Genomic DNA, 23,297 nt, shown 5'->3' on the forward strand with positions numbered 1-23,297 from the left:
CATTTCATTTATCCCTACATTCCCTCCCTTCTCCCCCTCCCACTCCATAGGCAACCACGTGAATGGTTTATCTTTTTGTGTTCTTATATAGGTATTATTGTTTTGTATGCATGTATTTTTAATTTATAAAGATACTCATGTTAACGTGTCATTATGGGTTTGTTTTTCCATCAGGCCCTGTGTGCTGGTTTGCAAACTGGCCCCTGCACACGGAGGGCAAGCAGAGACCAAGGGACGAGCAGCCCTCTCCAGATGAGTGGGCAGCAGTCTCAGTAAGCAAGAGGGGTGCAAACAGGCCCATCTGTGGCGGCCGTAAGAGAGTAGCTCTTTTCACCCACCTGCCAGAATCTTAGTTTGTACAGAGGCCTTCGTGAGGTTCAGTCACATACGCTGTCCAGGTGGTCTCAGCGACACCTTGCTGCCTCAAGGCTGCGTCCTTGAAAATGACTCCCACGGAGGGAACACTGGGCAGAGCACGCATTCCAAGGACAGGGAGGGGCGAGGACCCTCCAGTTGCCAGGGGGTAGCTTGTGGGTCACCTGGCAGTCACAGCCTCTCAGTGACCTCCCCAACACTATACATTTCAGATTCAGTTACCCTGCTATAGCTTATCTAATCCGTTGCTTCTAACTCGTGTATCATACCCCAGGTGGGTGTCCCACATTTTACCTGTTCATTTTCCTAGTGATGAACACCCAGGTTGGAGTTTCCTTCTCTATAAATAATGCTGCACTGAATATCATTTTGGAAATGTGAAACTTTCTTGGATATATACCCGGAACAGTTTGTGGGTCACATATTTAATTTGGCTAATTAGTGCCACGTGGTCCTAGTGGCTGCTCCAGTCCACACCCATAAGCAGTGCACGCAGCCCCTATAATCCCATCCCACCTACACTATTACCCAGCTTTCTCTTTTTTGCCAGGACAATAGGTATAAAACTTTATCTCATTTGTATTTCTCCATTTTCTAGTAGAATCAACATGTTTATAATGTTGTTACCCCACCCAAGAATATAGAATGCCTCCCTATTTGTTCAGATTATCCCCTAATGTATTTAACCACTGATCTATCGTTGGATATTTAGGTTGCTCCCAAGGACAAGAGAAAGAAAAAGAGAGCCCCAAGCAGTTTAGAAAGCCTGTAAACCAACACGGGAAAAGGAGAAGACGGCTGGATGCTCCGCTGGACCTTGTCCTCGGCTCGCCCTCGTAGGATCTAGTATGTCTCGAACAGTCAAATGCTTACAGAATATTCTCTAAAGACAGGGGGAATCAAAGGAGGATATTCAATGAAGTTCAGTATTTAATCTTAAATAGGCAATCTTAAATTATTTATAAAAAACAATTTCTGGCGAGTTCTTTCCTTTATCAAGACCCACAATATTTAATACATTATTTCACATTGTGACTAGCAGGAATAGAGCGGCAGTGGGTGGGGGTAGGTGGCAGAGCAGGCTAGTTGAGGGGCAGAACCTGTGGCCTGGCACAGGGGACTAATAAGCTGCCTACCAACCTGCCTCGCCCTTGGGCTCCAAGGCTCCTCAGACCTCCTTCCCATTTGGTTCAGGCACTTCCTCTCAGGGACTGTAGAGCGCTGCTTCAGCTCTTTGACTCAGGAAGGCTAACATATGTTTCTGCTTTTTTCTTTTTTTTTTTTTTGATAAAAAATTAAGATCAGAGAAGGATTTTACATGAAATCATTTGGCCGTGAGTCCTAGGCCAACCCCAGTCTAACAGACTTCCAATATCTAGGATGGGGCACGGGAATCTGGTGTATAAAGTATCCCCCCAGGTGATTCTGTGGTAAGACATGGTCTGGGAGCCCCACTGGGCTGGCCCATTCCTCTGCAGCCTTCAGGCTAACCCTCCCCCGCCCCGGGTTAGACATTCTAACTGGATGGACCAGGATCTTGATTCTGGCTTAATACCCAGCACCCCCAGTCGTGACTTGCTTAGAACTAACCATGTCTTCTCCTGCTGTAACTCAGGTTCATTTTCTCGTTAGCATTCAGAGCAGATAGAAAACAGTGTTGGCTACCCCTCCTGCATCGTATATGAATACATAAAACATTAAAAAGCCATTTAAAACATACTTTTGTAAACTTGAAAATTGGAAACAGCACTTGTTGGAGAACCTTGTGAGAAGAAGTGATACGGTAGTTTCCTGCCTTGAAGGTTTGCAGGTGATGCCTGTGTTTGGCTCTGGGCTGTGTCCAGTTAGTGGTGGTGGCTGCCGGCACGGGGGAAGGTGTAATTTGTGTCCAGGTTGTGGGAGTTGCAGCTCATGCTGAGTCCTCTGTGATGGAGGCCAGTGGGTTTTTATGGACTTTGATGCTATTTGCTCCAGTACTCTTTGAAATGCAGGGTCAGCTCACTGAGCCACAACATGCAATAATAGCACATTTTTATAGGACTAGCTTGTCAGAGCAGCAACAACACGCGATACATAAAACCAATAAACAGGCCATGTCTACAGATTTCCATCCTAGTAACCAGGATAAAGCAATAAAATTGACAGCAGCCATCAAAAAGCTCCCTTTCTGACTTTGTAAGGTAAATTTACTGTTGTTTAAAGCAGAGGAACCGTCACGAAGCCTTAGATCAGTGCACAGTTGTCGGGTAGCAAGTCACACTGCAGGAGGCGGGGCGCATGCCTGGTAAAGGAAAGCAAGGTGGGCAGGTATGTTTTCTAGGGCGTGGGGGCCTCTAGCCTTCAGGGCGATGCAATTCATTTAGAGGTATTCCACAGAATGCTTTGGTTTTTCCAAGTTGCACATTAACTATTATATAGGACAGTGTGGCTATGGAGCGGTAGGTCAGCAATTAGTATTTTCTGTCGGCTGCTTATATCCTCGAAGCAAGAAAGCGCTTAAATTTGCTAGAATACACAGGGAACACGGTGGGTTGGTGCTGTCTTAGTCTGCATTCCTAGCAGGTGGGTGTCCATACTTTATAATGGAAGGAAGGAGGGAGGGAGGGAGGGAGGGAGGGAGGGAGGGAGGGAGGGAGGGAAGCACAAAGGGGGAGAAAGAGAAAAGGAAGGAAGGAGGGGAGGAAGCAGCCAGGCAAGCATAAGGAGAGAAACAAGAGGGGGGAGGGAGCTACCAGTGAGCATGCTTTTCACATCTTCATGGTCACCACCAGGAATATTCCCAGAGTTCCCAGAGCTCATCACCTTATTTGGTGCATGCAGATGAATGTAATCAACACAAGAAAATACCTTCATGTCCTACCTCATCCCTGCCTGGATTCCGGAGGGTGAGTGGCCCCTGCGCCAGGCTGGGCAGCAGGGGTGGGTGTGGTCTGCAGGGGCTGCCCCCTCGGGTGGCCTGCCTGCGCTTTCTAAAGCTGGGCCGCCTTCAGGTCCCTAGAGCAGAAGCCTGCCCTGTAGCAGCAGTTAGGAAGCTGCCTGCGGGAGCCCCTGCTCTGCGCACCTAGAGCCCGGCCAAGGCAGCAGCGCCCACTTCCACGGTAGGTCTCTGCTGAGCCCAGAACTCAGTGACAAAGGGCTTCAGTCGCTGCCAGACTCGAGACCAGCGCCAGCCCAGCCGTGGCTCCAATTGGCCTCCTCAGAAGGCTGCCCCACCGTCGGAGGCCCGGGAAGAAATGAAGGCGGCTCGGGCGTGCCTCAGCGCCCTCACAGTGTCAGACATTTCCCCTTTAGCACACGGCCTTAATAACTGCCTCTGAAGGCTGCCTCGGGAAGCCGAGAACTCCCCTCCCAGACGCCTGCTTTCCCAGACGCTGGTCCCGAAGGTCCCTGAGCGGGGAGCGCGTGGTTTCGCCGCCTGAGCACAGGAGCGCTGCGCTTGCCCTCCCTCGCCAGGCCCGGGCCAGCTGGGGCTCAGAGGGCCTTGGCACCCACTCATCTCTGCCACCTCTCTTGGCTTTGAAGGAAAGATGCCCTTGAGCTCAGGAGTTGGTGGGAGTTAGCTGAGGACGGAGGGACAGGGCGGAAGGTCTCGAGCACTTCTCTCTGCTCCCGGGATGTAAAGGGCAAGGAGATACACGCTTCGGACAGAACTGCGACACTTACTGTGCCTGTAACAGGCCCTCGGGAAACTGTAGCCGGAGTTCGCTGGGAATCCCTGCTTCTCACCAGCCCTCAGGGCGGGAACGGGGGGGGGGGGGGGGGGGGGGGGGGGGTGAGTGAGGCACCCACCTTGGGCACAAAATTTAAGGGGACACCAAAACTCAGTAATGAAGGTAAATAATGTTTTAACGCAGCATTAAAAAAATAAAAACTAATGCAAAGTATCCATAGTGAACAGAACATCAACATTTTAAACAAAGGCGAGACTGGTATTAGTAATTTTGCTCTCTTCAGGCTCTCATATGGTTCAGCATGGCACGGTTATGGATCCTGTCTTTGTTTAAAAATTCTTTTGTAATTTTTATTTATTGATTTCTAGAGAAAGTGGAAGGGAGAAGGAAATATCGATTGGTTGTTTCACTTGTCTATGCATTCATCAGTTGATTTTCGTACATGCCCTGACTGGGGATCGAACCCACAACCTTGGCGTATTGGGACAATGCTCTAATCAACTGAGCTATCTGGCCAGGGCTTGTTTGAAATTTTAATGTTTTATTTATCTTTGATTTTTTTGCATTAACAAAGTTTTTCAAATACTATTAACTTTTTTGTCTTGATTACTGAGTTTTTTGATTCTCTTTTAAATTATTTTTCTTTATTTTTATTGTTGATGCTATTACAGATGTTCCCATTTTCACCCCCTTTTCCCACCTCCATCCAGCCCCCACCCCCCTTCCCTTTTTTCATCTAGCCCTCCCCTGCCCACTCCCCTCTGACAGCTGTCAGTCTGTTCCATGTATCCATGCTTCTGTTTCTTTTTTGTTCATCAGTATATTTTATTCTATAAGTGAGATCATGTGGTACTTGTCTTTCTCTGACTGCCTCATTTCACTTGGCATAATAATCCCCACGTCCATCCATGCTGTCACAGAAGGTAAGATTTCCTTTTTTATGGCTGCGTAGTATCCCATTGTATAAATGTCCCATAGCTTTTTTATCCACTCACTTACTGATGGGCCTTTGGGCTGTTTCCAATTCATGGTTATTGTAAATAATGCGGTTCTCCCTTAAATTTTGCACCCAAGGCAAAAGCCTCACTCCCCTTACCCTAGCCCTAGCCTGTTTCCCTAACCAAGAACTCGTGGGAAAACTTGGCCTCCTATCTAGTACAAAATATCCCCTAAAACTAACAGAGCATTTTCAGTGAAGGTTATGACTTCACTATTCCCTTGTCTTTCCTGCTTTTTTTGGGCATTTACAAGTAAAAAGGAACTGATCCCCAAGTTTCCACTCTGTTATTATGTCCCACTATTAGCCCTCAATCTAAGGGCCAATAAATTCTGGTTGGAGATTAATCAAATTTTCCTTTGCTACCCAATCAGAATTTCATAACTCTAAGTTACCATCGCTAGCTTAAAATTGGCTATAGAACTTAAGGCCTTTTAATGCAGCACCTGAGTACAAGAGCTCTCTTGTCCACCAATGCAGACTTCAGGAGATGGAGCCTGGGAAGGGTGACCCTTTGGGCCTGAGCGATCACACTGCCAGGTTCCCTGTCCTCTTCTCTACCTCCCCTTTCTGTCGCTGGTACTACCTTCGCTGACTCCCCAGCTCAACAGAAACTTCTCACTGAGCCAGCTTATTGTGTCCTGGCCAGACAGCTGGTCTGCAGTGGTGTTTTCTTCCACTGGTTTTCATTGTAAATGTGCTATCTCAATTGCTGTCCCAGGTGAATAGGTGTTTGAGAGCTGGCCTGGGAGCCAAACCACTGTTTATCTCATGATTCCTGTGGGAAAGAAGCTTCAAAGGAGCAGGCATCCAAATGAGAAGCGCATTTGGACCACAGCCCACCTGTGAGTTGGGCTTGGTGACCTAACAGTGGGAACACCGTGTTGGCAGAAGGCACTTCCCTGGTTCTCAGGTGAGTGTGGCCAATGCTGCAAAAATCCTAAACCTGGGGGACGGAGGAGCTGGCAGAGTCTGTCTTTTTTTTTTTTTTTTTTTTTGTAGCTATTTGCACCCTAGTGGCATTGTAGAGACTGCAGACACCTAAGGATTTAAGGAGTTTAATGGAGTCAGTTTGATGGCAAGATTCATTTCTCAGCCTCTTCTTTGAAATTCATTGTTTTCCCTTTTTCATTTAAAATAAACTTTAAGACTTTATCCCAAGTTCCCCAAACTGCTACGTTCCTGGGAACTCAGACTGAAGCACAGTGCCCGAATTGTAGGAGAGAGTTGGGAGCTAGGGTCCTCGGCGCTGCTAAGTTGTGGGTGTCGATGGTCTCCTTTTAGGGTCCGGGTGGTCTGGGTGGGAGGTGCTTCAAAGGATGCCTCTGAGTGTCAGGGAGGTGGCCTCCTCGTGGTGACCGTCCTGGCCTGGCCCTCGACTTCCACCCACCTTCCGTGTGAGGAAATGTCTCTGCCTCTCTCAGCTGCATCTACCTCTCCTTGACTTTCCAGGGAGGTTCATTAGTTTTGGGGCTCAGAAAAGCACAAAAAATCCGTACCCAGCGCCTGGAACCAATCTGTAAAGTTGGCTCACTAGCTACCAGGGCAGTTGTGCTAAACACATTTATTTGCCATCTCTAGAAACCTTCAGCACTAAATGTGCTGGTATTTCCACCTCAGAAGGAATTTAACTAAAAAAACAAGGAGAACAGTGAAGAAGATGAAAAATACCACGAGAAAGAAAATGCCCACGGCCGTGATCCCGCAGGACAGCTCGACCTCAGCCAGCCTGACCCCCCTTGCGGCCGGTGGGTCTGCGCACACCGTCTCCTCCGAGGCCTCGAGTTTCTGCAGGTTTTCTCTGAACCACGTTATGAAATGGACATTTGAGCAGGTGCAGTCCAGAGGATTGTCACTTAAATTGATGGTGCTCTGCTGAGACAAGAAGGGGAGGAGACGGGGCGGGATGACGCGAATGCTGTTGGAGGCCAGATCGAGGTGGACCCCCTTGAGGGGGCCGAGAGCGTCGAGGCTGTTTGCCGTCAGGTTGTTGTGGCTTAAGTCTAGGTGAGTCATCCTCCCAAGGCCGTGGAAGGCTTCCCGGTCTATGGAGAGGAGCTCACAGGAGGAAACAGTCAGAACCTCCAAGCTGCCGACAGTCTGAAATAGGTTGGTCTTCGAGATGCTCCCACCTTGAAAGCGATTTCCCTGCAAATTCAGGTGCCGGAGGTCCGCCAGGCCCTCTAGAAGGTGCTGGTTGCTGGCATCAAGGAGGCAGTGAGAGAGATTCAGAGCCTGCAGACGAGGGAGGTTTTGGAAAGTGCTTTGCAGAGCACCGATGGTCAAGTGGGTAAATGCCAAATCCAGGACTTCCAGCTCGGGACACTCTCGGAACGCCTCACTCTCGAGACCAATGGACCCAGAGTAGCTCAGGTTTAGGTACTGCAAGTGGTGCAGGTTTTTGAGCTGCAGGTTGCAGCAGTCAGGAACCTTTATAACATTGTGGCTTAAATCAAGTCTCCGAAGATTTTCTAGTTTTTCCAAACACCCAGCCCCGAGGTCAAGTTCCTTCTGGTTGCCTTTGATATAGAGGTCTGTAAGGGATGGGAAACTGGCAGCATTGATTTGACACAGTTGTTTAAAATTATTTACATTGAGAACTAATTTCGTGAGAGAGTTCATACCCTGAATCCCAGAGGGTAGCTCATTCAAGTGAGTTGCCGTCAGATCCAATTCCTGGAGGCGCGTGAAGCACTGGAATGTGGTGGATGACAGGTCAGAGAAATGGTGCATCTGCAGGTTGAGGCTCTCCACAGACGTGTCACAAAGTCCCTCAAGCATGGCTGGGGTGAGGTCTTGGCTATCAGCATCCTCGTATGTCCCCAGCCAGAGAGACTGAGTGGTAGAGTTCTGTAGACCTTTTAATATGACAGACAAGTCAAGAGTCCCTCCAAATCTCAAACTTTGGAAGACTTTTGAATGGAAAGCCCCAGGATCAATGCCTTTAATGTCATTGCCATCAAAGTTAAGGCTCAGGTTGGTGACCGCCAGAGCGTCCATGTCTTGGCGAGAGAGGTAGTGTAGAGCATTATTCTGAAAATCCAAAACCTTCAGATTCTGTGTGGGGAAGTTTCCCGGGAGCTTCATGGAGGAAATATGGTTGCTTCCAAGATACAGACTTTCCAAGTTTTCCAGATTGTGCACTGGGATAAACTCGAGATTGGATATTCCAGTTTGGATTAAGAAAAGGTGCTTCAGTGCCCTGGGCCCATTGAGTGATGTTTCTGCCATGAATATCAGGGGATTTCCAGTCAACACAATTGTGTTCAGTTGGTGATGGCTTTGGAAAGTGTCTTCATGTATCCAGTTAATCTGGCACCTTGAAAAGATAATAGTATTTAAGATAATTAATTAGGAAAAAGAAAAAAAAAACTCCGTGACAGTGACCTATATTAACAAAGTCATCAGTTCTGTGTAGTGAAAACAGTGCATTATTATTCAGATTAAAACATAAAATGACATTCTTTAGTAACCACAGCTGACCTGTTGAATTAATGACTAGCTTCAATTCTAAACACACTCATTTAGATTTTTTACCCCAGATATCTTGCCCTTTTAGATTGAACTCCAAGAAGTTTGTGTTTGGAATCTAGGGGAATAATTAGTGGTTTGATTGTCAAAAAAAAATCAAACTATTATTTATTATTTTAAATAATATAAAATGTTATATAATGCATAAAACATATGTTATATATGTGTTATATATATATTGCATAATAGTAGTATGTTAATGTGAATCTGTGTCACCTGGACAAGTTACAACTTTTCTCAACCTGTTTTTTTATCTATAAAGTATAGAAATAATGATTACTTGGTAGAATGGTTGTGAATCCAATGATATATATGAAAATGCTCCATAGAAATATGCAGCACTAGAGGTTACGAGACACCCATCCTGGTCATTGAGCCTAATAATACTGGGTCACACACACATATACACAACACACCTTCCTGGAGGTCAAGAGGGAATTCCTTAGAAATGAATTGTGGAAAGGAAGCCTTAACTCATAGGAAAAGTGAGCCCTAGAGCTAGCTTTGTCACATATGCCAATATCTGTAAGTCTCCAGTACCTTGGAGCCTGGGTATTAATGAGCCACATGTGTCAGTGGCAGGGGACAAAGCTTGGGGATAGGATAAGAGGTCCTATCAAAAACCTGCTAATTACCAAGACCCTCAAAAGGGATCCTTTCAGTGGGTAACCTTAAAAAAGAAAGCTCACAGAGGGAGCCTCTAAGGATGTGTTTATCTTGGCCTTGGCCCTGAATGGAAAAAAACAACAACAAGAAAAATCTCCTCTGAGGTTCCCAAACCATAAGCTTCTACTCAGAAGGGTTGTGGCATGAATTCATGCTGCCCCTGTGGGCCTTCCAAAAGAAACCCAAGTGGAAAATTTAGTTTGAAGTGGCTCTAGGATGTCAGTAACTTCAGGTAACTGGCAGAAGTAAATAGAAACCTTTTCCAGATAGATGTACTTAAATTTTAATCAGGAAAACTTTCAAAGTTACATAAAAGCAAAGGGATAATACAAGGAACCTTCACATACCTATCACACAGATGCAGCAATTCTCAAGATTTTGCCACGTGTGCTTCTTTGCTTCCTCTATCCCCACCTCTCTCACCTGATTGTTTTAAAGCAAATCCTAGATATCCCATACATTTTTGAGTAAGCATCTGCAAAAAGAATCCAGGCTTATTTTCTATAGCCATAATGCCATTGTCACATATGGCAATACTAATAATTCATTGGTACTATCTAACTCCAAGAAAGCATTTTAAACAAAGATTTACACACATTTCCAAAGATTTATACACTTTCCAAAAGATAAATGAGCTCAAAATAAAAATTCGATAAACACAAGGGAAACACATTTACCAAAGTGAGAAAAAGGCCTACAGAATTAGGTTAAAAGAAAGCAGATACCAGAATTATCAGATGTATCGGATAATATATATGATATATAAACAATACAGGTTTTCTCTGATATATATTATCAGAATATCTGATAAATATGTTTATATCAAACATGTTTGACATAAAGAAAATAGTAAGAATCAACAGTCCAGTGAACGAAAACAATATTAAAACTCATCTGCTATAATTGTAAAATGAAAAATCAATGAAACTTATTGAAATGGAAAATAATTGAAATTAGAAAGCCAATGTTTAATCTATACAGGAGATTAGACATGACTGAAGAGGATATTAATGGACTAGTAGTAAATATGAGAAAATTAACTAGAATATAGTCCAAAAACCCAAAGAGATGGAAAGCAAGAAAAAGATATTAAGACATACGAAGTATGCTAGATGAGAAGATGCAATAAGTCTAATTAGCGATCCAGCAGGGATAAGAGAGTAAATAGGAGCAAGCCAAGGTTCAAACAGATGACAACTGGGATATTAGAATTGACAAAAGCCACCAACCTCACATTCAAGGAGCCTAACAATCTACAGAGTGCCAAAGACAAAGAGAAGCTATTGAAAACATCCAGAAAGGAAGAGACAGATCACGGGCATATGGCCAGTGGTCAGACAGATTGGGGACTGGCCAGCAGCAGCAGTGGCACCTGGAATGATAGCATCTGAGGCGGGGAAAAGTGCTGTCAACCTAGGCGCATACTTCCGAAAAGACTGTCTTTCAAGAATCAGAGTGAAATAAAGACATTTTCACAAAACAAAGACCAAGGGAGTTCACTGCTAACAGACTCTCACTAAAGGAATTTCTAAGGATGTGCCTCAGGAAAAACCAAAATTCTTCCGGAGAGGAAGATCTGGAAAGCAGAACGGAAGAGTGAGCAGAGAAGATAGACAAATCCTCGCAAAACTAAAGACACAGGACTATGTAGGTCTGACTATGGCCGGATAAAGGGCAGGGCGGGGCGGGGAGCAGGGGAAAGGGTTTTAGAAAGCACGGGGTCGTGTTATTACTCCTTTTGAGAGTGAGAGCAGAGGAGCAGAGCCCTCCAGCTGGGAGAGCTGTCCTGGCCCCTGCGCTCAGGCTGTCCCTCTGCAGCTAGGCCGTGGCGAAGGGGAGGGAAAGTCGGTCCTCGGGCGGGTGGCGGAGACCTCTGTCCCTTGCAGCGCGAGATTTCCTCTCCAGTGTTTCTGAGCACGTCCACGTGGAGTCTTGGCTGGGGAGGTGGCCCGATGTCATTGGGGGGACTCTGGGCTGGGAGTGAGGGGAGCAGAGCCCCAGTTTCCTTACCCTGTGACGTAAGCAAGCTCACGGCGTCCCCTGGACCCCGTTTCCTCAGCCGCCATGAGCAGGATGACCGCCTGTGCCCTGCCTGCCCCGCAGCGGCGGTTTCCACAGGTGAGACGGGGCGGTGGTTGCGAACGGCCCCCCGCTCCGCAGAGGCCTGCGCGGGCAGCTGCGCAAAGGGCGCAGACGCCATCCACCCGTCCACGCGGAGCCCTTTCACACGCACACACACGGGCACGCACGCACACACGCACACACATGCACACACGGACACACACGCACACGCATGCACACACTGACACACACGCACATATGCACACGCATGCACACACTGACATGCACACGCACGCACACATGCACATGGATACGCACACACACATGCACACACACGGACACGCACACACACACACGCACACACGCCACATTTCCCTTTTGTTTGCTTCCTTTATCTCCTTGTGATCCTTCTGCCCACTGGTTCCTAAACACTAGTTCAGCATTTGGAATCCAGATTCTGCCTCTAAAACCAAATAATGGAACTCTTTCCCCAATTTGTAAAAAAAAAGTTAGCAAATTGTGTGTTTCTCCTGTAAAATTTTTAAAATGTTATCACCCAATAACGTAGTATAATATGACATCTGATACAGTACATATGTTTTCAGTTTTGTTATCAATATTCCTTAGAGCTTCTTAAACAGCACAACTGACCTAATCTAGTTTAACAATTCCCTTTCTTCTCCATTGACTTTTTAAAAAATTACATTTCACCTTCATAGAGCTATTTCATGGGAGAGGGTAAACACGCAGGATAAGCAGATGGTCCCTGTGCCTCCCCAACCCCCCCCCCCCCCCGGCCAGAAAGGTTCTAGATGCAATTAGAATGCAACTCGGATACATACCTGGTTAAATCCAAAAAGACAAGATCTATGAGTCTGCTGAAAGTCGTATTTTGGATTGTAGGCAAGAAATTAAAACCGAACTCCAAAAATTCTGTTGTGTTTGGTAGAGTGTCAGGAATTTCTCTGAGACTTAAGTTTTCACAGTTATATGTCTTGTTGGCTTCTTTCTGATGAGAGAAACAATGTAAATTAATATCAGACTTCGTAATTTGATTGACAAGCATGTTTACATATATGTTATTTTTTAGCAGCAATCCCAATTCTTGGAGTGTTCACCTAATATATACTTGCAAAAATACAAAATGACTTATGTGTGGTGAAAAAAGCAAGGTGTTGAATGTACGTATATAAGGTATATAGTAAATGGGATGCAGTGTGCGGCATATTGTATACTAACCTTTTCTGTAACAGAGGTACGTGTGTATCTTCTTATATTTGCAAAAAGGCTCCATAGGGGAGAAACTCAGAACTGGTTGTCTTGAAGGGGAGACAAGAACCAGGTAGAGGGGAAAGAATGGAAACAAGACTTCTTTGAATATACTTTGTTTTATAGGTTTGATTTTGGATACCTGAAAATGCTTTATTTCATTTTGAAACCAAATCAACTCTACATTAGCATCAACAAAATTAGACAGTCAGGCATTCATACTTTGTGATGTGATACAATTTGAAGTACACAGTACCACCTGTGAGGTATTCTTGCCCCCTCCCCACCAATTACAGCTTGAATCCAATCATGACTTTAGGCTTAACTTCCAGTCTATAAGGGATGTGAGGGACTTAAGTTCAACAGCACCACAAGGTGGCAATCAGCCAGATGCAGAAGGTGGGGCATTCGATAGAACAACTGACTTTGCTTTATGGTCATGTGAGTGCTGTGGGTGGAAGTGGAGAGAGAGGGTGTGGGAGGAGATGGGAGACTGCTCTTGTAAAAAAAGACATAAAAGCTACTTATGAGACAAAACCAGCAAACAATAGAGTAGCCCTCACTTAGATTATAGTTCAAATAATGCATTTAGGAAAAGACTTTTATTGACTATCAAGGAACTTGGAATGCAGACAGAATATTAGAGAGTACTAAAAAATTATAAATTTTATTAATGATAAAAATATTCTTATTTTTTTGAGATGCATTTTGAAGTATTTTGGGGTAAAATGACTTGATGTTTGAGATTTGCTTTAAAATATTCTGGCAAAAAGGGAGGGGAGGAGTCGATAAATGATATTAGTAAGTAAAATGTTGATGGTTGTTGAATATCGAGTGATACATACATAGAGATTCCTTATAACTAACTACATTTGTATATGTGATTAGAAACTTTCTTAATACAACCTGTAAACGAGTTCTCAGTGTGGCACAGACCTTAGGATGTGGGGCCTTGCAGCCTTAAGTATGAATCCATTTTGGGTCTCAGGAGCCACAGGCTGCTGTTTCTTGAGCACAGCCCCACACATAAGCTCAGAGGACTGCCTGATCCTGTGTCCCAGGAGAGTCAAGTATTCAGAATTCTGCCAGAAACTCTTGTCAGATTCCCCAGCTCAAGTTATAAACCTTGGAGTAACTAGGTCAAAATGGGAAGGGGTTGGTTAGAAGTCTATAGAATTATGGGGTCATAATTTATCTGGATGATGCCTTAGGATAAAGTGTAGTGGACAGGTATGGGGTCTATTTTGAAATTACCTCCAAGGCAAATGCACTTGGGGGCCACAGCTCAGATCCTCTCAGGCTCCATGTGGTTCCACCCAACCTCTCAGACCCTGCCTTTCCCCGGACCCTGTAGTGCTCTCACTAGAGGCCCCCCTGAGACTGCCCTGGTCTGGGAGAGACCTGCCCCATCCAACTGGAGATCAGCAGCTCCCCTCATACTGAGTTGCCAACAGCCCTGCTTAGCTGGAAACAAGAGAGGACACACATTCTCTTTGCTCTGAAACATCATGTTTTAGAGATGTCACCATTTTCACTGCTCTTTGCTTTATTCTCTCCAGCCCCTGCTCAGTGGTGCACTATTTTTGTAGTAACAGTGAGCATGCAAATCTATGAGAAACCACTGTTTCTTCTATATTGTGCAATACTATGAATGTCACTGATGAACATGCTGCATTTATATTTCTCTGTAATTCATTTTTCGTTTTATAGACCCAAGGTCCTCCAGGCAGTGCCACAAATCCACCAAATGTCCTTGAAATGCACCCTTTGCATTGAAAACAGATTTGGCTGACTGGTGGGGAAAATATGTTACTAGACACCCCTGTTTGGTGCCCATGAGCATGGGCGACCCAGAGAGAAGATGTATGTGCAGCTTTTGCTCCAATAGCTGTTAAGGTTCGGATTAGCTCTGAGGGGACATTGGACTTTTCTTGTCCCCACTGGCATAACCGGTGTCACGTATACATGGAGAAAGGGGCCTTCCCTCAATTCATCTTGCCCTGTTCTGGCCCCGCAGCCAAAGGCTCCCCTCCGGCAGTCCCCTCCTCCTGAATATGGAAGTGCCTGTGACACCTAACCTGGTCCTCTTTTGTGCTTCCCCAAGCACTTTATTGCCCTAATGCGATTGGAAAAGCTGGGAGTCGAGGGGGAGCTCTGCTGAGCCGGGGGCCTGAGGATGCTCCGAGCAAACGAGCAGGCGGGTGGCCGAGCAGCTCAGCTTGAACTGAGAGGCCGCGAACCAGGGCGTGTCACACGGCGGGGGACTGAGAAGCCGCCGAGCGCCTGTGCCATGACCTTCATCTCCTGTTAGGGAGAAGCTGCCTTAGATCCCTGGGAGGAAGAGGCAATGACGAGAACCGGGGCCGGTGAGAGCTGACAAAGCGAGCACTGCGGAGGCTGCGCTGCCCTCGCCTGGGCCTCCACGTTCACACCGTCCCGTCAAAACGACCACTCGGAGCCTGCGGGTGGTGGGGCCGGAACCCCTCATGCTCTGGGGTCATTTAAGCAGCGTCCAATTGTTTTCAGTTGATTGTATTTTTTAAGGCACGAAGTATACACTCACACATGCACACGCATTCATTCTTTTTCAAAATTTTTTTAAATCCTCACCTGAGGATATGTTTTTATTGATTTTAGAGAGAGAGTAAGGGAGGGAGAGAGAAAGAAACATTCAACGTGAGAGAAACATCAATTGGTTGCCTCCCGTACACGCCCCAACCGGGATCAAACCTGCGGCCTAGGTATGTGCCCGGACCGGGAATTGAACCCGCAACCTTTTGGTGCACGGGAATGACGCTCCAACCCACGGAGCCACCCAGCCAGGGCTCATTCTTTTTGTTTTTGAGAGTAAATTGCAGATGCCGTGACCTTTTACCCCTAAATCTTTTAAGGAAAAGGGTATTCTTATATAACCACAGTGCCATTACCAAAAGCTCAGAATATTTAACGTTGATATGCTATTATTACCCAACATACAGTGTATATTAAAATTTTGCCAATAATCCCAGTATTATCTATTATAGTAATTTTTGCTTTTTCAATCCAGGATCACACATGGCACTTATTTTTCTTCTCTCTTTAGTCTTCTTTAATCTGAGACAATTCCTCAGCCTTTCATCATCTCTCATGGCACTGATTTTTTTTTTTTTTTTTTTTTTTTATGAATACAACCTCATAGTTTACGGATGTCCCTCATTTGTTTTTGTTTTTGTTTTGTTTTTTAACCCGTCCTTACGATTTGGTTCAGGTTGTACATTTTAAAGGCAGAAATCATCAGTGAGGTTATGTCTTTCTCGCTGTCAGGGTTCAGATGAAAACTTTCTGAGAGCGAATTCTGAGAGCATAGCAGAGGCTTCGGGAGGGCGGAATAACGCAATGGAGAGGACAGGGTGCGGGAAAGGGTGCGGTGTGGCCACCGCCCCGCTGCTGGGGGCTGGCGGGCTGCCAGGGCCACGTGGTCAGCTGCTTTCCCAGGCAGACACCCCCACCCCACCACCCCACATGACCACTTCCTCTAAACCTGCCTGTCTCCTCTAGAATCCAGTGGGGTCAGCTCCCAAGGTCAGTGTCTCACTCTGCTGCTTGGCTTGGTTCGGCCCGTTGTGACCTCAGGCAGTTAGCAGGGCCTGGCAAGGCTACATGGCATTTAGGACAGGGCCCTGCCCACCCCCTTCCAAGTCACAGGGCACTCACTCAGGCCCAGTGCTCGGCCCCACCAGCCGTGGCCCTCTAGCTTCGGGCGGAGCTGGCCTTTCATGCTGAGCGACTGCCGGTGTTGGATCTGTGCCTGCAGCCCCTTTTCCCTGCAGCTATCATTTGCATTTTTTCAATCAGGATCTTATTTTGCTTTCTTTCTGCTGTATCTCTAACTCCCTGCCGTGGCACTGTATTTTCCCCTCTCATAGTGTTGAAATCATTTTCTGACTTAGAATCCTCTGCGTTTCACTCTAGTGCCAATTCTCACCTTTTTGGATGTCTCATCAGCACTTGGCACACATAGCAGCAGCACCCCCCCCCCCCAATGCACAAGAGGCCTGGGAGGCTGAACCCCAGCTCGCCCCGTTGATCACTCCTTTATCCACAGATAGCAATTTGAGCCAATTCCCAGAGTAGCAATTACTCTCTGTAAATAAAACAAATCATTCCCAAGAGGGCACAGTCCTAAAACTTGGTTGTCAATCTGATTCCTCTGGGCAAAGGGCTTTCCAATTATGCACAATTCATTTTCTGTTTACAGTCAGACTGCTTGAGTTCAAATCCCAAGCTGTGTTCTCTGAGCCCCCTTTTCCTCTACCTGTAAATGGCAGACAATAGCCCCTCTTTTCAGGCCAACTCTGAGGATTAATTGGATATTGTATGTCAAGTACTCCCAGGAGGAGCTAGTACTTCACTGGATCATCACAGCATTGTGGCATTGTCTGGAGCTATTAGGAAGCCCTTGTATCCATGAACTTGGGGTTCTCCTAAAAAGAAGCTCTATTGAGCACCCCTCCTATCTTTCCATACCTAGAATTGAAGGACTGTCTCCTACAGTGGTTTTGAGTGTACAGAATAGGTGAGCCCATTAGAAATGGGGAGGCATGCCTGCACTCCCAAGTAATTATTCAAGAGCACATCTAAAAGGTTACCACTGATTTCCTGCTATGCTTTACATATTTGTCAGCCTCCAAAGACTTAGTCGTAGGTCTAATTTTATTAGTAATTGTATACACACACACACACACACACAGAAAGAAAATGTTGTATTTAGCAATGGAAGAGTCTACATGGAGTGTCGATGGGTGTTCATTGTATTATTTCTACAGCTTGTCTAAGTTTGAAATATTTTCAAACAAAAACTTTTATTAAAAAATTCACCTCAATTCCTATCTCACTTATATGCAAAGAGTAATTCCAGATGGGCTCTAGATCTAAATGTGAAACCTAGAAATAGAAGTAAATACAAAACCATAAAACTTCTAGAAGAAAACAGGATAATATCTTTATGGCCTTGAGTAGGCAAAAAAATTCCTAAGCAGGACAGAAATGCACTGAAAGTAAAGCACTAATGATCAGTCCAGCTACATTAAAATTAAGGACTTCTGCTCATCAGGAGATATCACTAGGGACCTGAAACCTATATAATTTTATTAACCAATGTCACCCCAATACATTCAACTTTTTAAAAAGAACTCTTGATAAAGGAGAATTTGATGAGCTTCCAAATCCCAGAGTAACAGTTACTCTCTGCAAATAAAACAAAACATTCACAAGCAGGCACAGTCCTTCAGGGTTAGTAAGTTCATCCGGGTGGCAGGAGGGTGGGGCACCCCAGTTCCATAGGAACAGAAGCTCCTGCTCTCGAGACCCTTCTGGACCCAGTTCTATGTATCTCTTCATCTGCACCCTTTAAAATGTCTTTTATAATAAGCTGGTAAACATAAAAAAAGGTATCACTAGGAAGGTAGAAAGTGAGAGAAGCCACAAAGTGAGAGAAGATATTTGCAAAATGATTAAGGACTTATATCCACGGTACATAAAAAAAACCTCTTACAACTCAATAAAAAAGACAGACACTCAATACGGGCAAAGGGCTTGGAAGGCACTTCACACACACAAGGGTATGCAAATGCCAACAAAAACATGAAAATGTGCTCAATTTCATTATTCATCAGGAAAATAAAATTAAATCCCAGTGAAATACCACTATCTACCCAACAGAATGGATTTCGCAAACAAACAATAGCAAATATTAGTGAGACTGTGAGGAAAACAGAACTCACATACATTGCTGATGAACAGAAATGTGTACCAAAAATTTGGAAACTGGCAATATCTGCTAAAGTTAAACATGTGCATACCCTAAGACTAAATGCATCCACTCCCTGGCAGGCACATAATAAAGATTTCTACATTTGCTTACGAAAGACATAGATAAGAATTACAAAGCAGCAGCATTCATGATAGCCAAAACAATGGAAATCAGTGGAAAGGCCCATCAGCAGCAGAAGAGATAATAGGTGGTGGCTCACTCGCCCAACAGAATACCACTCAGTAATGAAAACGGACAAACGGCAGTTTCACAGCATCAGTGCACCTCCGATATTTAATGCTGAGCAAAGACGGCCAGACACAAAGGAGCACACATTATTAGAGTCTCCTGTATATAAAATTCAAAGGGAGGCGAAATGGATCTGTGGTGATGGAAGTGAGAGAACTGGGTGTCCCCGGGGGCTAGTGACTGGGAGGAGGTGGGAAGGGGCTCCAGGGCGCTGAGGAAGTTCTACTTCTTGATCTGTGTGCTGATCGCATAGGTGTATTTACTTAGTGAAAACTCATTGAACTGTATGCTTAGGCTTGGTGAACTTTTCTACAGTTATGTTGTACTTCAGTAAAAGGTTTAGGTTACTAAACTGAAAACAAAGCAAAACCAGCCCTTGTTGTTAGGGTGGAGCCTTGACGAGCTCCTGGTGGTCACACGAACAGCTTATTCATTGCGTGGTTGGCTATGGGTAAGCTGGAGGGAAGAACTAAAGGGGAAAGGAAAGCAGGGGGAGGGGGAGACTAACTGGATGGTTTGCGCTTGAAGACGGGCCAGACCCTTAAGTCAGAGCTTCCCCCCCCACCATTCCCACTCTTACCCCACTTGCCTGCAGCCTGGAAGTGCCTTGCCTTCAGGAACAACTCTCATCCACCTTTGTACCCCCCAGCCACCTCCCCAGTACTCACACAGGGTAAGGCTCAATACACGGCCTTAGAATCCTGCAGCCAAGAACTCATACATGATAAAGGAGGTCCAGGAAGATGTAGATCCAATGTTAATTGAATAGGTCCCAGGGCATTTAAAATCTGAGCTCTTTCAGAGGGAGGGCTGTACAGGGGTTGTTGTATTGGAAGGTTTCAATGCAAACTTAGCCAAAAAGGAAAGTTCCTGCTGCACCATAGGTCCAGGCCTGGAGATCCTGGGGCCTTCAGCACTGCTCTTGCCACCTGAACATCTCAGCAGGCCCTGCAGCAGGCAGCAAGAGGTCTAGGGTGCTCTCCTTGCCTCTTTCCCTTCCCTCTGCCAAAGCTGGAAGGAACTGGCAGCTCCAGGGCCTGCTGTCCTCAATAGGAAGCTAGACTGGTCCAGTGTTTCCATGGGCTTTGCAAATCTCCCAGGACTCTCTTGTGGGCTTTGGAAGGGCTGATGAGGCTCTGCAGGAATTGGGGACTTAAGAGTTGAATGGGTTGGCTTAAGAGTGTGGCATTTAAAATAATCTGCTTCCCAATGGGCTGGAATGTAATGGTGATATTAGCCTATGTGAGGATGTTGTCAGAGGTGGATGGCATAGTGACCCGATCACTGAGGAAGTGGTGTCCCCACTCCTGTCCTCTTATCTTGCCACCTCCATGTCTGTGTGACATTGACCATCCAACCTAAATGAGGAGGAGACAGCCTTCTGGGGCTGATAGAAACATCTTACTTCCTTCTGTTATGGGATGAATTATACCCCACCCGCCACTCAACCAAATTCATATGTTGAATTCCTAACCAGGTCCCTCAGAATGTGACTTTATTTGGATCTAGAGTCTTTCAATAGGTAATTAAATTAAGATGAGATCGTTAAGGTGGGCCCTAATCCAACATGACTGCTGTTTTTATAAAAAGAATAAACTTGGAGACAGACATGTAGAGAGGAAGACAATGTGGAGGGACATCGACAATCAAGGAGAGAGAAACCAGTCCTGCTGCACCTTGATCTTGGGTTATTGCTTCCGGAACTGTGAGAAAATGAGATTCTTTTGTTTAAGTCACCCATCTATGGTACTTTGCTATGGCAGCTCGAACAAAGTCACCCACTTCCCAGCCTTCATCTCCCCTGGGCTCTGTGCCTTCTCTTAGTCTTAGCACGCCCTGATTTCATCCTAATACTAGACTAGTAAGGCCGTTCCTTCCTGCTCCCAGGCTTGTCCCAGTCCTGGCTGGGATTCTTGCTCTTGCCTGGCAGGTCTTTCCCCTCTTCTGCCAACAACCACCCTTCTGCATCATGCTGCTTCTGCCTCCACTTCTGCTTTTAGCCCCAGCCTAGGAAAGCTGCCCACCTGGCCAGCAAGCCTGATGATCCTTCCTGCCCCCAGCCCTTGTCCAACAGGCCATGTGGTGCTGTACACCTGCTGGGGTCAGAGGCAGTGGGAGGAAGGTTGAAGCATTTTAGAAGATGGCAAGAGACTGAGGCCCTACCTGCTCTCTCCCACCACCTCCAAGAATTTCCCACAGGTTGATAAATATCATTATGGTCTAAAACAGAAGGTGCCATTTGGCTCTGTTCTCCGATGTCACTCCTGTGGGTTAGGAAAACAGATGGAGGGCTGCCCAACTCGAGGAGAATGCCAGACTCACTCAGAGTGATCTTCCTATGCTCTGAAACCTGGCACAGGTTGTCTTTACTAATCCCTGCCCCAACAGCCAGGAAACCAAAGGCCTGTTTGGGGAAGTGGCCATGTGCTGGGATGTTGGGCAAACAGCTCCTCTGTGCTGGAAGCAGTTTGCAGTCTGCTCTTTGGGCTGGGACCCTGCTGATATTTCATGTCCCAATTAGGGTTATTTTGGGGGCATTGTCTGCAGAGGAGGGAAACTCTCACTTCTTCCTACTAAGGATCTGCCTGACTATCCCCTGGTTGAGTGCTTGGCTCCTTCTGCACAATTAAAAACTTCTACACACCTCATTGCCCTTTCAGAACAGTGGGCATTGGGATACTAGGGCTCAGATGGGGCTGCAGGCTGACTCTCAACACTTCCAGGCAGCTTAATCTGGATAAAGACAGAAAGTATGGACTCACCTCGATGCACATCGGATCCAAGGAGGTGACGACTTTACAGCTGGCAGAAAGCAGCAGTGCCAGCAGAAAGCAGCTGACAGGGGGAGCCATCACGGGACCAGCGCCACCCCAGCTTGGTGGGTTTACTTAATGCCTGGAGCTGAGAAATCAAATCGGGCTATAATGGCCTCAGAAACTCGGCAGCCAGAGAGATGTTCAGAAGGGCAATCTCCAAACAAGAAATGTTCAGACTGCTCAGCATTGGTGGCTCTGTGCTGCAAAAAAGGGGAAGTCCCTTTACATACCACCCGCTCTTGCTGAAAATAGCTGAGAACCCAGCCCCAGAATGGTCTATGTGTTTCCTGGCAAACACGAATCATTCTTGCAGCCCTCTCATGCTGGTCACTAACTCTCGGTGTGATGGTGTCTGCTGACTTTAGGCTACCTGCAAGGGTTTGGTCGACTCCAACAGCTCTGGTCCCTTTCTCGAGAGAGGCTGAGGCAGCAGGAAGCTGTCCTCACGAAGGAGGCCACTGTGTGGTTGTCCTGGGTGAGTGACCAGGAGAGGGGCTGGAAGGGCAGGGCACTCTGTGGGCCCGGATGGAAGGACTGAGCCCAGCCATGGTGCTGCTGGAGCTGGGAACTGGAGCAAGAGGGAACAGGTCACCCTAGAAAACGAATGTCGCTACTCCTTGCACCTCCGCTGCTGCCTTGGTGACCTCGTCAATTCCCCCCTCTGGCCTTGGTACAGGGGAGGACAGATCCATCCCTGAACCTGGTGATTCGGACCTGCTAAGCAGTGGTGGTGGAATCCCCTCTTGTTCCTTCCTGACCTACCCAGTAGAGGACGCTGCTGTACACAGAGCAGGCAGGCTGAGAGGGAGCAGAGCTGAGGATGTCGGCCCTGGCTCAATTTCTCCTTAGAAACAGCTTTGAAGCAGGATTGCAGATACGCTCATCATGGTGCTGGATGTGGTAATGATTAAAGAAAGTGCAAGTTCAAGCATTTCTCACCGGGCTGAACTTAGCTACCGCACACCTCGTCTTCTCTCTGACCCACTGGCATGTGGGAGATATTAAACATCACACTTCTCCTATTCCATTTCCAAGAGCCCAATTGCTAGCATCAGAGCCACAGAGACTTAAGATGCTACTACTAATACTACCACTACTGTGTTACTACCGCCAATGCAACAATTACAGCAACTACCATTTATTGAGCACTTACTATGTGCCCGTCACTGGGCAGGCAGGAGTGGTTTTTTTTCTTGTATATCTCCTTATCACATATTCTATCAAAGGGGTGTTATTATTTATCCCATTTTATAGATGGAGAAACGGATGCGTAGAGAAATGAAATGACCTTTCCAAGCCCAACGAGAAAGTGGAGGATTAGGGATCCGGTCTCACTGCAGAGACTGCTTTTAGTCTCCATAGTTTAAGAAAGAATTTTGCCTCCCGAGGGAGCCGAAGAGTGTATGGGGTAAAGAAAGCTCTCATCCGGAGATTTCAGAGCAGATGCTGCAAAGCAGAGCAGGCAGAAACTATACTTGGCACTGTGCCGGGGCTACTACAAATATTTAGACTTCTCTGGTCACCCCTAAAATTCCATCCTCAACAGCAAAACACATCCAAAGATGCTTTTGGCAAAACACAGTCTAAGCACACCAAGACCATGACAAGCACGTTGCTTCAGGGAAGGCGTGCACGGTGGGGTAGCAGGAGGGGTCTGGGCTGGAAGGAGGCCCGGATCCATCACTCTTCAACTGTGAGGCCTTGGGCAAGTCCAGTCACTTCTCTATTTCCCACCTGAAAAATAGGACAGGATTTCCACTTCCTGTTCTGCTGACATCACAGGGTGGTTATGAGAATCAAATGAGGTAGTTTGCATGGCAGTGCTTTCTTAACCTTAAAGCCCTACATAAATCTGGAGAATGTGGGAAAAG

The 23,297-nt window shown here is 46.3% G+C and overlaps 1 protein-coding gene across 1 annotated transcript; it reads right to left on the reverse strand.

Annotated features, from left to right (window-relative positions):
- Positions 1-6,470: 6,470 nt before the first annotated feature.
- Positions 6,471-21,462, reverse strand: CD180 (CD180 molecule). The gene is made up of 3 exons (XM_016202635.2): positions 21,373-21,462; positions 12,144-12,310; positions 6,471-8,362 (listed from the first exon to the last, which is right to left on the reverse strand). Exons 1-3 carry the CDS (start codon positions 21,460-21,462, stop codon positions 6,637-6,639), a joined length of 1,983 nt encoding a protein of 660 aa, XP_016058121.2. The 3' UTR covers positions 6,471-6,636.
- Between the last annotated feature and the right edge of the window lie 1,835 nt (positions 21,463-23,297).

The sequence above is a fragment of the Miniopterus natalensis genome, chromosome 3 (genome assembly GCF_054644295.1).
Source record: "Miniopterus natalensis isolate mMinNat1 chromosome 3, mMinNat1.hap1, whole genome shotgun sequence".
Lineage (NCBI taxonomy): Eukaryota > Metazoa > Chordata > Mammalia > Chiroptera > Miniopteridae > Miniopterus > Miniopterus natalensis.

Excerpts from the sequence above, each read along its gene's own strand:
- CD180 (XM_016202635.2), bottom strand. The coding sequence starts at position 21,462 with ATGGCTCCCCCTGTCAGCTGCTTTCTGCTGGCACTGCTGCTTTCTGCC. Across the intron at positions 12,311-21,372 it reads TGGATCCGATGTGCATCGAG|AAAGAAGCCAACAAGACATA; the intron begins GTGAGTCCATAC and ends TTCTCTCATCAG. Across the intron at positions 8,363-12,143 it reads GTCTTTTTGGATTTAACCAG|GTGCCAGATTAACTGGATAC; the intron begins GTATGTATCCGA and ends TATCTTTTCAAG.